The sequence below is a fragment of the Trachymyrmex cornetzi genome, unplaced genomic scaffold, assembly GCF_001594075.2.
Source record: "Trachymyrmex cornetzi isolate Tcor2-1 unplaced genomic scaffold, Tcor1.1 scaffold124, whole genome shotgun sequence".
In the NCBI taxonomy this organism is placed as follows: Eukaryota; Metazoa; Arthropoda; class Insecta; order Hymenoptera; family Formicidae; genus Trachymyrmex; species Trachymyrmex cornetzi.
Genome location: NW_017295806.1, coordinates 245,436 through 259,971, shown reverse-complemented (window position 1 = coordinate 259,971; position 14,536 = coordinate 245,436). Strand labels below are relative to the sequence as shown.

General features: G+C 30.7%; 1 protein-coding gene across 8 annotated transcripts in view; it reads right to left on the bottom strand.

Moving 5' to 3' along the window:
- The window catches only part of RhoGEF2 (Rho guanine nucleotide exchange factor 2), a 52,298-nt gene that overhangs the window by 3,694 nt on the left and 34,068 nt on the right, over window positions 1-14,536 (bottom strand). For 7 of the 8 annotated variants that reach the window (XM_018521840.1, XM_018521839.1, XM_018521842.1 and 4 more), the window contains 5 exons: window positions 11,032-11,148; window positions 10,715-10,891; window positions 9,729-9,949; window positions 7,470-7,620; window positions 4,560-4,609 (listed from right to left, as the gene is read on the bottom strand). In XM_018521840.1, coding sequence (XP_018377342.1) covers window positions 4,560-4,609; window positions 7,470-7,620; window positions 9,729-9,949; window positions 10,715-10,891; window positions 11,032-11,148 — 716 coding nt within the window. The remainder of the gene's footprint in view (window positions 1-4,559; window positions 4,610-7,469; window positions 7,621-9,728; window positions 9,950-10,714; window positions 10,892-11,031; window positions 11,149-14,536) is intronic. The other variant, XM_018521843.1, reaches the window with a different exon arrangement.

Sequence of the window (14,536 nt, the reverse complement as noted above, 5' to 3'; positions counted from 1 at the left end):
ATGTTTTTGCCAATAGATAAATTCGAATTCCACTGCATTAAAACGGTTTTAATTATTTACCGTGATAAAATCGTGATAAAATTTACCGTAAAATCGTACAATTACGGATAGTAACGGATTATTATTGTCCTTAACGAATCAGATTGATATTATATTGAAAGATATTCCAATGTCATTCTCTAAATTGCGAAATATCGAATTGGAACGAATTATTTTTGCCTACTAGTTATAAAATAAATAGACAATAAGTAATGCGTTCATCAATTGAAGAAATAGTGTAGCACGTAGACTCACAAAGAGACTTGTAATCCAGAGATCCTAGGTTCGATTCCACTAAGGTAAGTGTGTTTTTCAAAACCAAATAAAAAATGTAATTTTAAATAAAATCACCGTACACTATAGATATCTCGTATAAAAAAGGACCTAGCAGAATAAGTATGGTGAAAATGTCCCCACGGTTTTTTGAATTAACCTTTTTTTCTAAGGTAACTTGTATAAAAAGACGTTTATATGAAATTTTAGACTTCTATATGGAGACATGACCAAGAGCGAAAAAACGATTTTTTTTTACAATTTCTGATTTTACCTTAATAAAAATAAAATTCTGAAAAAATTTTGAAAAATTTTGACATTTTTAATAATTCTATAACATAAAGTTTTTATTTATTGAGAGAGCTGTTCGTGTCGCTTATTTTTCCAAAAAATTAACGAAAAAATGTAAATTTAATTTTTTTCAATGTGACCGAAAGACGTTTTAAAAAAATCTGAAAAAAATATTTTGTATTAAATTGAACAGAGATTCATGTGCAATTTCTTTTTAAGGTGGTAAACCAACGTAATCAGGGTGAAAAAAAATGTTTAAGTTATTTTCTTCTTTTTTAAATCGAAATTCGCACCAAAAACGAAAAAAATATCCTCATTGATATCTATATAGGCGTAATCAATTTTTCAGAATTTTTTCAGAAATTTTATTTGATTTTTTTACTAACAAAAATTAAAATTGGAAAATTGTTAAAAAATCGTTTTCTCACTCTAACTTGGTCCCCATATAGAAATTTAAAATTTTATATGTAAACGTCTTCTTATATAATTAAGTTATCTTAGAAAAAAAAAGTCAACTCAAATAGGCGTGGGGGCATTTTCATTATATTTATTTTTTTTAAATCGTGTAAAAATTAAGCATTGTATTAAAACCACTGCTTAGAAAAATTAGGGTATCACATTTTTTCAGTAAATTTTTGCCCATTTTTAAACTGTAACTACTCAACGTAACTATTAATAACTACTAAAAAAATAATTCATTTTTTTCTTAATAAGAAGAAAATAATGATAAAATATTTACATGTACACATTCCATATACCATGCATGCACGCATGCTAAAATCATAAAAAGTCAAGAGTTATTTTAAAAATTATCATATCTCGCTAAATAATCGGCATAGGACAAAGGTTTTTTTTAATTGAAAGTGCAAAGTCCATACTTTGAAATGGTATCAATGGTTATGTTTGTCAATTTTTTTGTTAAAGTAGAAGACTGCAAATTTCAAGATTTTAGATATCTCGAATACATTCTTATTGCAAGCGCACAACGTCTTCGAATATTAAACTGAATAAAAATTAAACAAAAGCTTATAAAGAGCTAAGTAGAGAGTTTGCCCTGTAAAATCCTTTTTTAATCTTTTTTCTACGTTAATTATTCTCTGAGTAATTACAGTTTAAAGATGGGCAAAAATTTGCTGAGAAATAGTGATCTCATTTTTTTGAGCAGAGTAATTATAACTTATAGAATTTTATAATTTCGAATTGAAGTGGATTTACCATATATATGAGGTGGATCACCGCACATTATTTGGTTATTTTAAATCTTTAATACCGAATTTTTGATGCAAAAAATTCCGCTCGATTCAAATTACATTTTTTTAAATCGGTTTTAATCGATTTTTCAGCATATAGATCATGGCATACAAATACAGATGAAGAATGGTATCCGCAATTACAGATACCACATTCATCTGCATCTATGCAATATTGACCTACAATAAATACAAATGAATACGATATCCGTAATTACGGATAGATACCATCAGCATCCGTTGCGTACACAAATCAGACAGAAACAGACAGGAATCGCAGACAAGAAGTTGCAGACAAATACCTTCAACATTGCATGCGGGTGGATATGACATTTGCAATTATGGTCAAATACGGTCAGCATCCTATACATACAAGTTATAGACAGAAGCAGGCAATTTTTTCAATTGCTAAAAAAGATTATAGATGCTGATATGCTAATAGATGTCCATTAGAAACATGTCGGATTTCTACCCGAGTGCTCTCCGAATGTCATGTTATCTTTGTTTAACGTTTAAAGTAGCAAGGAGTGATATCTGGGTGGCACTCGGGTGAGAATCCAAACATAGCCTAGTTACAACCTACAGAAATTCATCTGTTGCGCGTGACGTTGCCACGAGAGGGACACGGTTCATATAAAAAGAAAACGTCACGGAATCCTATAAAAGGTCATACGAAAATCAAACTTGTTATTTCACAAGCTCTGTCTAACTGTTTTATTATGTGTTTCTTCTAATTATGGATAGAAGCAAATGTGAAGTAAAAATTAGAAATGGATAGAAAGTGCATCCGTCTTTTTTAGATAAAATTTTTACCTTTTACATGCTTCTATCCGTAATTACAAGGGAAAGAAACGGATAGTAAACCAGTAGTTGGAATGGATATATATATATATATATATGCATATACCCATAGGGTTGCTTGAAAAGTTTTGAGCTTCAACATGAAGATGACATTACTCGTCAAAACCATTCTGGTACCACAATCGTACATGCTTTGAAAGATACTTTTGAAAATCGTAGACACTGTGGACGCTCAGTTGTTGTTTGATAGTCATTTGTGCCAATCGATGTTAACGTTTTTGTAAAAATGGAAAAAAATCGAATATCGACGATCGCCATAACAAAAATTTATGACTTGCGAATTAATTAACTACCCACCGTATTCACCAGATCTGATCCCCAACGACTTTTTCCTATTTCTTCCTGTTTAGGCTCAAAGTTAGACTCGGAGGACACAGATTTTTATCAGATGAAAACACTGACATTAGGTCTGTTTTCTGTAGCTGAACTAGTGTACACTTTTAGAACTTAAAGTGAGATAGATATACATTTGATATTTGTCGAAAGCGAGAAAGAGTTCTAGAGCAGCCTAGTGCAGAAACAGAAAACAGACCAATTGACTGTCACAAATGATTCTCAAATAACTAAGCGTCTAAAATTGCTACAATTTTCACAGGTATTTTGCAAAAAAAATGTACAATTATAATACCAGAATGGGTTTTGACGAGTAATGCCATTTTCATGTTGAGGCTCAAAACCAGCCCCCTGACACGACCCATGTTAGCATGGCTATTTAATGTCCAAAGGCCGCTACGCGGCGCTGGCAACATTCATGCAACACATATATATCACATGCAGCACAGAATGTTGAAATAACGTTGAAATAATGTTATTACAGGTCAGGACGTTGAAATAACATTGAAACCTTAGGTTAGGTGGACGAGAATAAGCGGAACGATATACATATATATATACCAATATATACGTTATTGCATGAATGTTGCCAGCGCCGCGTAGCGGCCTTTGGACATTAAGTAGCCATGCTAAAAGTGGTCGTGTCAGGAGACTGCTCAAAACTATTAAAATGACTCTCGTATATATACAGGGTGTCCCGTAAGTTTTAGCCAATCGCTTTTGTGTAAATAAAGCGGGCTAAACTGAGTCGAAAAGTACTCTTTTTTTTTTCATTTTACAATTTTCGCAATAGTTAACAAGATATTAATTACTAAAAATTGCCAAATATTGGTCTTGAATAATTCTTTACTCAAACACTATTCCTGATTAAAAATTGAGTCGAAAAATCCTCTACAATTTTGCAATTTTCGCAACGACGAAAAATTAATTTAAAAAAATTGCCATATACGTGCGTATCCGGCTACTCAACTATTAACTATTATGAAAGTTGCAAAATGGTAGAGGACTTTTCAATTCAATTTTTGATCAGGAATAAACATTTGTAATTCAGCAATCACTTATTCGGCAAACTTTAGAAATTAATATTTCCACAATTATTGCGAAAATTGCAAAATGGTAGAGGACTTTTCGATCCATTTTTAATCAGGAATAGCGCTATATGATAGTGTTGTCCGCTATTTAAGGAACACTCTGTATAATAATACGTACAATTAATGTCGCAATAAATAATAACTTCCTTTGATATATTTGATTTAAAAAATCGGTTTCAATTTATCAGAAATTTTTCAATTAATTAAAATTTTTCAAAGAATTTGTCAACTAAGATATTCTTTCAATCATTTACAGACAATTTATACGGTACGTTTATAAACATATACTACACTACATTCTCCTTATAAAACAATTAATAAATACATTAAAATATTTAATTTATTAACAATAATATCCAATCCTTACAATCAACATGTATACATATATATATATATGTATAAATTAGAAGATCTCTCTTACATCATGATGAGCGAAGTCATTGCTGCTATTGTCTTGGCGCACAAGATCATCTATAAAGACAATATTATATATTATTTCTTTGCACATAATGATTTAAATATATCAACAAGGGAAAATTCCCAACTCAAAAAAATTTTTTTAATTATGAAACTTTAAAAAGACCGAAAAGGATCGAAACCGTTATCGGTAAAAGAACTGGAATCAGAACTAAAACCGAAAATTGAATACAGCCTCTGACCGTATCAATGGACCGAAATTTCATTTCGGTCCGAGTTCTTGATCTCTATTTTATTGTATTTGAGTTCTGTTTTCGCGGAGAGTAAACATTTAATGTAAAGTCTTAGAAATAAATACAGGGTGTTTCATAAATGTATGTCGATACTTTAGGAGGTAAATCTATATCCTAAAATAAAAAACGTCATATGAATATATGTCCTACATATCTCGGTTTTCAAGTTATGGATGATTAAGAAAATGTTCGAAATATCCGCCTTGTGCGTCACACGCTACTGTACGCCTTTTAGCATCGAGTTCAGCACTCGCTAAAAAACATCAGGTATTCTTCAAATAGTCTCGAATTCATTTCGTATCTTTTCTCGCAGATCATCCACATTATCTATCGGCGTTGAATACACTATAGATTTTAAATGGCCTCAAAAATAAAAATTTAATAGATTAAGATCAGGAAATTGTGGCCATGAGGTGGGTCTACCTCGCCCTATCCATCGCTTTGCGAAGGCGTTGGAATATTCTCACTTCAAGATGGAAATGAGGAGGCGCACCATCGGGCATGAACCACAAGTTTTACCTGATAGCCAGGACTGCCGTGACTGCCTGAAATTCGATCCGATTTGTCTTGATGAATATTGTTTGTAAACATTAGGTAACGTCGAGACGTGCTAAGCTGTACAATAGCATGTGTTGACGCATAAGGCGGGCATTTCGAAAATTTTCCTTAATCATCCATAACTTGAACTCTAAGATATGTAAGACATATATTCATATAACGTTTTTTATTTATTTTAGTACTTATATAGATCTACCTCCTAAAATATTGATATGTATTTATGAAACACCCTGTATAATAAAGACTTCTATTTTTCAGCATAATTGTATGCCCCATTGGATACCCAACAACTATATTCAAAAACCGTATATACTTAACAACATGCGTATGACATCATGTGCCCTTGGACAAAAAACGTTGATAATGAGCACCATCAGTTGTTTTACCGTTTAGAATCATGCATTGATTTTCATCTTGTTTTCTATGACACATGATCTTCAACATACACTGTAACTATTTTACGATGTCGATCGACATGTTGTCTTCAATGATTAGAAAATCATCTTCAATGATTAGAAGATATCACCGAAAGATATACTTCATCAGACGAATTTTCCAGACAACATGCAATTTTTCCACTTAACGAGTGAATTATACGGTAAAGCAACTAACTGTTCGTTACCAATATCTCGTATCCAACGACGTTACACGTACATTATGCACAAGTAATATCACGTATATAGCTAACATCAAATATACAACATACATTTTATGATACCATACCGCAGTTGCTAGAACGCTCGTCATCTTTTCATTTAATCAAATTAATAATAAAACACTTATTTAACCATCCGTGAACCAGGTGGGGTGTGACATATACCAGCGCAAGATAAATTTCTATAACTTCTTAAAAAGTACCGCGCACATGTTGCCGGTTTTATGCAACTGGAAAATGCGTTGTAACAATCATACTGAATTATAGTATATTTATGATGAAGTATAGCATGGGATATATCCACATATGTATGATGTTGATTTTCCACCTTGTTTGCGAAAGGTTAATTTATCTGAAATTATTCTTGATAATTATAAAACTTTTTTTCAAAAGAATGTTCAAAATAAAGAACTCTGTTCTATACTTTCTTTTATTTAAACAATAAAATAAAAACAAAAAATAAATCAATTTCCAGGAATTGATTTTATCCACTCAGAATGAATTTGGGCAGTAAAAAATAGTTTATTACATCAGTATATCTTCTAAGTTTATCAAAGTTTTATAATTTTTTAAATGTTTTAGTTGGAGATCTTTTTTGCAAATAATACTAACAAAGAAAGAGACCCAACTATCCTCCTCTAATTTTAATAAGCTTTCATATGTTATTCTCCAGACAAAAATAAGCGACACGTATTTTTTATACATGACCGTTTTCACTTTTTAAGGGATTAAACACATCTTCAAAAAAAATAAGTTTTTTTCTTTCGAAGCGAATATCGTTGAAACTGTAAGAATAGAAAAAATTTGAAATGAAAGTTGCATGATTTCAAGAGAACTTTATAATAAAAAAAGAGAAAAAATTTTTTTTATTTTTCATTTGTGTATCCCCACCACTTGAATTTTTTTAAATTTCAATTTCTATTTATAAAAAGAAATCAAAATTTAAAAAAAGTCAAGTAGTAAGGATAAACAAATAAAAAACATTTTTTAATCTTTTTTTTATTATGAAGTACTCTTGAAACCATGCAACTTTCATATATATATATATTTCAAATATTTTTTTCTATCTTACAGTTTCAACGATATTTACTTCGAAAAAAAAAAAACCGATTTTTTTTCGAAGGAATGTTTCACCCCTTAAAAGTGAAAACCGATACGTATAAAAAAATACGTGTCGCTTATTTTTGTCTAAAAAATAACATACTAAAAAAGCTCATTAAAGTCAGAGGATGACAATTCGGTCCCTTTCCTTATAATTTTCTAAGACCGTTATGTGACTACACAAATTTAGGAAATAAGGATTTTAAATGGTCAAGCTAAAGCTTTCTTTTAGCATTAAAGATCTAGCTTAACCGTTTAGAGTCCGCATTTTTTGTAAATTATAAATTAAAGAAAATGAAGTACAAACCAAGCATCGTTTGCGTGTGAGTTGTCGTGGTTATTATTTCCGAAAATTCACGACGTTGCACCTCAATATCAAGCGCATGTATACGTTCTCTGCTTCTTCGCAATTCTTTCCGCAGCTTCTCTCGCTCTTCTTCTCTCTCTTTTACAATTTCCTGCAATTTGTCAAAATTTAACTTAATTTTGGAAGAAACAAATATTGAAATATTTCTAAGAATAAAACTCTCATTATAATTATATTTTTTCATGTTCATATATACAAAACAGGGTGTTCCAGAGTTAGCGGAAGAGCCGGCACGTACATATTCCTCATGAAAAAGTAAATAAAAAATGTTAATAGCAAAATCTTAAGGCATCAATAGTTTTCAAACAGTGAGCATTTGAAAATAACCAACCACAGGGCATGAAATTCGCGCCGTCAGCGGCGGCGTAACTAAGCGGTCGGCCGCGCGAATGCTTTGACGTATCACTCAACGGCACGGTACCGAACGAGTATTGCAAAGTTTCGTGAAATTTCTATATTAATTACTGCCGTATTCTTAATTTGAACACCTACTATAAAAACTTTTGAAACATTGTCTAAAATGTAATTTTCAATAATAATACAGCTTATTACTTGCTAGTAATAATGAAAAGCTAAAAAAATATAATTATAATGAAAACGAAAGAAAATGATTTTATCGTTTTGAATATGGATTACGCATGGGATATAATTTACAATATTTGAAAACGCATACGCGGTATCGACAGGATTCGAATCTAAGACCTATGGAAACCTAACAGTAATCTAACACGCTGAATTATAATCGCACGCTATTCAGAACGATTTGACATTCTCGACTGTTATTCGACTCCTCGTATAAGTTTTTATAGTGAATTTGCTATAGCTGTTGAATAGTGTTCTAATACATGCACATCGAAAGGTTTATTTTATTGCTAATAGGAAATTCTTTACCGTAAAATTAATCTGAGTTTTTATGGTGTACCGGCTTATAGGTGTCTACGGTTTTAAACAACAGAAATCGAAATATTCTGTGTGGGCAATAATTCTTTAGTACGGCCTTCGGCTGGCCAATATGTATTTCAGTAATATTCCTTGCATAAGCGATTTATGATGAATTTACTGATAGGCTGCCAATATATAGTGTTCTGTCGTATGGAATATTGTATACGTTATACATGATTATATATGAGTTATTTTTTTACATTTCTCCACACTTTCTTTTTGGTAATTTTATGGTTTAGTTTCATCACCTCAAAAATCAGTAAAATTAGGCTTATTCGACGCGTTTTTGCATAAAACGAAAGAATATAGCAGAAATAAGCGTCGCATGTGTGTGCATGGTATGCACATGCGCACGCGTCATGTATACGTGGTATGCACATGCGCCGCGCACATGCACGCACACACGCACGCACGTACACACATACACATGATGCGCAAAGCTCAATTAGCAACCTACTCGTGCGCATCGGATAATGTTAATGCTGGCAGTAGTTATGGTAAACAAAAATACATAAATAATTTTGATACGCCGTATCTCCGCAACAAAAAATCGTATCATTTTTTTGTTAATTTGCAAAGAAAAGTCCATAATTTATGATGATTAACATAACATTTGCAAAAAAAATTTATTCCACTCCACCGAGGTTGCGTTCCACTTAACGGTCGCAACGCTCGCGAGCATCGTTTGTCCTTGTTTAACATTTGGACGACAAGGATGAAATAATTCCATGAGCATTGTGAGTGTTAAGTGGAACGCAGTCGGAACGTGTCAAACTATGCAATTTTTTTTGGAGAGACAACACTTTCTTACTTTAGAAAAGATTGTGGACAGAAATAAGGATGAATTCAAAATTTATGAAAATTATCTTAAAGTACAGATTTTACCCTTGAGAATGAAAAAAACTTATTTTAAATACGTCCATTTTTCACTGAGTTACGCTTACTTGACGTTATGCAAAATTATGGTATAAATTTATGTTGCGATAATTTTGTTGGGGCGAGTGTAGTTTGCCTCGCAAAATCCTTTTTTAATATTTATTTTTACGTTAACTATTCGCTAAATAATAGTTTAAAAATAAACAAAAATTTACTGAAAAAAAGTGATTCCCTAATTTCTTTGAGCAGTCTATAACTCTAAGTAAAATAATTCTAATAAATACAACCGTTCGAAAATTTGTGCTTTATAAAGTCGTCAACCCCCAAGCTAATATCCTTCAATATGGAATATTCTGTAAAATAAATAATGGCTATGTTTACCAGGAGTTGTGATAGTTGTGAGAGTTGGGACGTTAGGTAATAACAGATCGGCTGCAACATTCCCATGACTGATTGTTGAGGATGCGAATGATTTCGTAGCGATGGACAACCAGTAGCTTCACACGCAGAAGATGATAATGTCGATGATCCACATGACGCAAATATTGTTTCCGTCTCACTTATATTTAACGAAGAATTCAGCATTCCCATCAGCTGATCAGCTACACACAAGAATAAAATATATGTGCGTCATATTATACATATATGTAAAGTTATTCCATAAGTAAAAATTTGCAAGAAGCAAATTTTATCAATTTTTTGTGTAATTATCATAATATAAGTAACGTCAACTGCATTTCATAATTTCAAAATTATTACGAGTGACAGATGTTCTTTCTCTCTCTACTTTTAAATATTTTATATTTATTATTTATATACTTCTAGTTAACAATATATAAATAATAAATTTAAAAGATATGTAACAATTAGGGCTGCACCGGATATCCGGAAAGTATCCGGTATCCGGTATTATCCGGCACTTTTGTATTATCCGACCGGATAGCATTAGTATCCGGGAATATATTCGGTTAAAATTTGATGTCATTAAAGTGTTGATTTTTTCTTATACGAATGTTCTAGAAATAAGTATATTCATGAAGCTATAATATCTTATACATTGTTGCAAAATTACAATCTTTTTCTCTATAAAACAGGTTTCTTTTTTAGAAGACACTTTCTCGGAATCTGGTCGGATAATAGAAATTGCCTTCTCGGATATCCGATATCTGGTATCTGGTAATTTTACGATCCGGTAACAATAAGCATCCCTAGTAACAATAAATATATTATTTATATGTATTTTTACTTTCGATAATATTATAATACAAGTCCAATATCATATAATGAACTTGATTAATTACTATTACTAATTACTAGAACTAAATTTGCTTCTTAGTACTAACAATAAATTTTGTACTAATAAATACTTTGAGTAATAGCAGCGAGTATCAATTCAGCAGGTTCTTTTTCCACAGTGGATGGTTCAGATGCTATATCTGCCACATGTTCAAAATCTTCTTTAGGGATATTTAATATATCCGCCATCAATAATTGCTTTTCGCGCAAAGCTTGTTTAATTATTTCATCCTTACGCCTCAGACATTCTGAAAAGTTTCAAATACGTCCATAATTTATTCTTGCTATTATATAAAAATTTATTTTGTTATCACGCAAATTGTATTTTATTTCAGTAAAATCACAATATTGCGTAAATTCTATGATAGATTGAAGAAACGTGCTTTACCTATTGGCGTAAGAATCGGTTCTGCAACGTGTACTGGTGGTGCTTCCACATGAACTTCCAATGGATCTATTAATGATAGTTGAGTACACGTGACCATTCGTAGAGATTCTATCATACCTATGTGTACAAAAGAACCAATTAATAACGTTAATAATGTTTCTTATTTTCCACAGATACTAGAAAATTAATTCATTCAAAATTATTAAATATATTATTAAAATATAAAAAATTTATTATTATTAATTTTTTATAAACAGCTACACACAGGGTGTCTCAGAATAACCTCCAAATATTTTGTGTGCTGGTACAGCAGACTAAACTGAGTCGAAAAGTCCTCTATCATTTTGCAATTTTCGCAATAGTTTATAAGATTAATTACTAAATATCACTAAATATTGGTCTTCAATCATTTTTAACTCAAGTTCTATTAACTTTACAGAAAACACAGCAAGAAGTAAAAATTATTTATTTTCTTCTCATAGAGCTCTAAAAATTTTTTCATAATTTTCTATTAACTTTTTAATACGACATTTTCTTATTAGTAACTATTTTTAGTATTTTTATCAACATGAGAAAATGTGGTACTCAAAAATTTTGAAAAAATTCTCAGAACTCTATGAAAAAAAAATAAACAATTTTTGTCACTTGCTACTTTTCTGTAAAGTTGATAATATTTGAGTAAAAAAATTATTGAAAACCAATATTCAGCGATTTTTAATAATTAATATCTTGTTAATTATTGCGAAAATTGCAAAATGTGGTAGAAGACTTTTCGACTCAGTTTAGTCCACTGTACCAATACATGAAATATTTAGCAATCATTCTGGGACACTCTTATACATAAGTGCGTATATACAGGGTGTAGACAAAATTCCGGACCCCTTATCCCGGATCTATAATAGATGTTTTAAGACTTAAGCCATAAGAAATTGACCAATTACAGTCGAATCCGAGAAGAATAAGCGACCGTGATTCGCCCATTTCTTATGGCTTAAGGCTTAAAACCCTATTGTAGATCCGGACTTAAACATTTGGCAAAATAAGCATTTTTGAAAGAAATGTTTCATACAAAAGTTGTAGAGTTCAAAAAGGTCTATTTCCTGATCTGATCAGTTCGAGTGATATCGTCAAATTCAGGTTAAGGTCACATCAATTTTTTTATTCCAGAATCCTATTTTTTATTCCAGAATCTAATAGCTAGTGTCAAAAGCTTTTCAAAATGTCACAAAGTATTTTTCATTAAGTACTTTTTGTGTTATAAAGCTTTAAAATTACAGTACTGCCAGCATCAGCATTATTTTACGGTGTATCGCATGTAGAATGACCATACGTCCAGGTTTTCCCGGATATGCATTCTTTTTTTCGAACGTTTGGGGGTGTCCGGCCGAGTTTTCAATGTGTTCTGGATGTACTCATTTTGAGATTTTGGTATAGTCACCAATTCTTAGTAAACTTTAGTAAACTGAAACATTCCTGATTTAAAAGTAGTGAAGTAGAAAAGAAAAGACGACATTTTAGGCTAAATTGTAGTACAGATAAGTTGTTTGAATTCAAAAGTAGAAAAAAAGAGTACATTTAATAATCCTAAGAACATAAAAACATATATTTAGTATTGGCCAAAAAACGGCTTTAACGTAATATAATACCTAATAATTTTCAAATTTTTTTATTATAGATACATGGGCCTAGTTTACACCGAGGCACAGTGCGGCCATACTGCGAAAAATTCCAAAAAATCATAATCGGTATTGGTTAGGTACATTAAGGATACATTCTGGTGTAACCGTACTAAAAATAAGGCCTTTTTTGGAATTTTTTTTAAAGAAAACTATAAGACACACGGTTCTAATTTTTGACTTATTAATACACATGTCAATATATAAAAAAAATTTTTACAGTAATATTTTTATTCCAAAATTCCAAGAAATTAGTTGAGAGGCGCAGCGTTGAAAAAATGAAATGACCAAACAGTTGACACGATATCTCGAGAACCAATAGTCTGAAATCAAAAAACAAAATTTTTTCTTAAAGTTTATTTGTGTGGTTATCGCGTAAAGCAGAATTATTGATAATTCGCGAGTTGACACGTGTTTTTAGAAAGTGATGTGAAAAAACGTTTTTTTTTTCGTTCAAAAAAGTCGGATAAAAAATTTAATTTTTAATGAAACCGGTTTATTTCGTTTTACGCGATAGCTAGTCAATCTACGAATGCAATCTACGCCGCAAGAATTTTTAAAATTGATCGGTAAGTTTTTCCGAAATCGTGTCAACCACTCAAAAAAACGTTTCGAGAAAAATGCGTTTAAAGTTTTTTTTAGATTTTTTTTTAAATAAAATGATAATTAAACTATTTACCGTGAGCGATTCCTGGTCCATAAAGTAAACTTTCAACTTTCTGAAACATTTGGCTGTAAAAAAAAAAAGAACTTTTGGCTGTAGTATTGTTAATTTTTCAAATTTCTATCTGAAATTTTGAAAACAAAAAACAAATAGACTTTTGAAAGAGATACTTAATGAAAAATAACTTTATTGTAGTGTTTTGAAAAGCTCTTGACATCAGCTATTAGATTCTGGCATCAAAAACATAGTATCCCATTAAAAAAAATTAATTTGACCTTGACCTGACTTTGACGCCACTCAAGTCAAGCGGATGTGATCAGTGAATAGATCTTTTTAACTCCTACAACTTTTGCTTGAAACATTTTTCTCAAAAATGCTTTGCTTTCGAGATATTAGACCGTTTCCAGACTTTTGATACACTCTGTATATAAATTAACTCAACATTAATATTTTTAACTAACCATTTAATTTTTAATTAATATCTTTGTAACAAGCTAGTGAGAACATGTTTCCTTTTCTTTAAATTATTTTTAAGATCTTCGATAAGCAATTTAAAAAAGTTTCAAAATCCAGTCATTATTTTAAATTATTTTTTTAGCAATTAAGGATACATTCGGGAAGACATTGTTAGCGCTGTTACGTAATCCTATTTTTATTTTTTCTAATGAATGTTAAAGCTATAATGACATTGTTAGCGCTAAATAAATGTAACCCTATGTTTGATGTCGCAGTTTTTCGCTAATTCTCATATGACATAGTAATTAATAATTACAGTAATTTTTAAACGATCTTGTAAACCGTTTTAAAAAATATATATATTAATATTCTTAAAATCTATTTTTTAAGTAAATTTCAATCAACTTATTATTTTCAACGATAGGCAATACAACTTTAATTTATAGTATCATGTTTTCAGCTTCAGTCTATGAAGACTACATTTCAAGACTGACAATATATCGCGGTGGAGTAATCGCCGCATAATTTGAATTGGACATTGTAAAAATTCACATAATATATATTATTAAGGTATCAAGATTCGTTTTGACCGAATATAGCTTTCTTCATTTATTTAAAATAATAAAAGAGTAAAAAGTTTTTTGGAAAATTTGATTTAAGTTATTGCGCCACAAAATCAATTTATGATATCTACATAATAAATATAGCA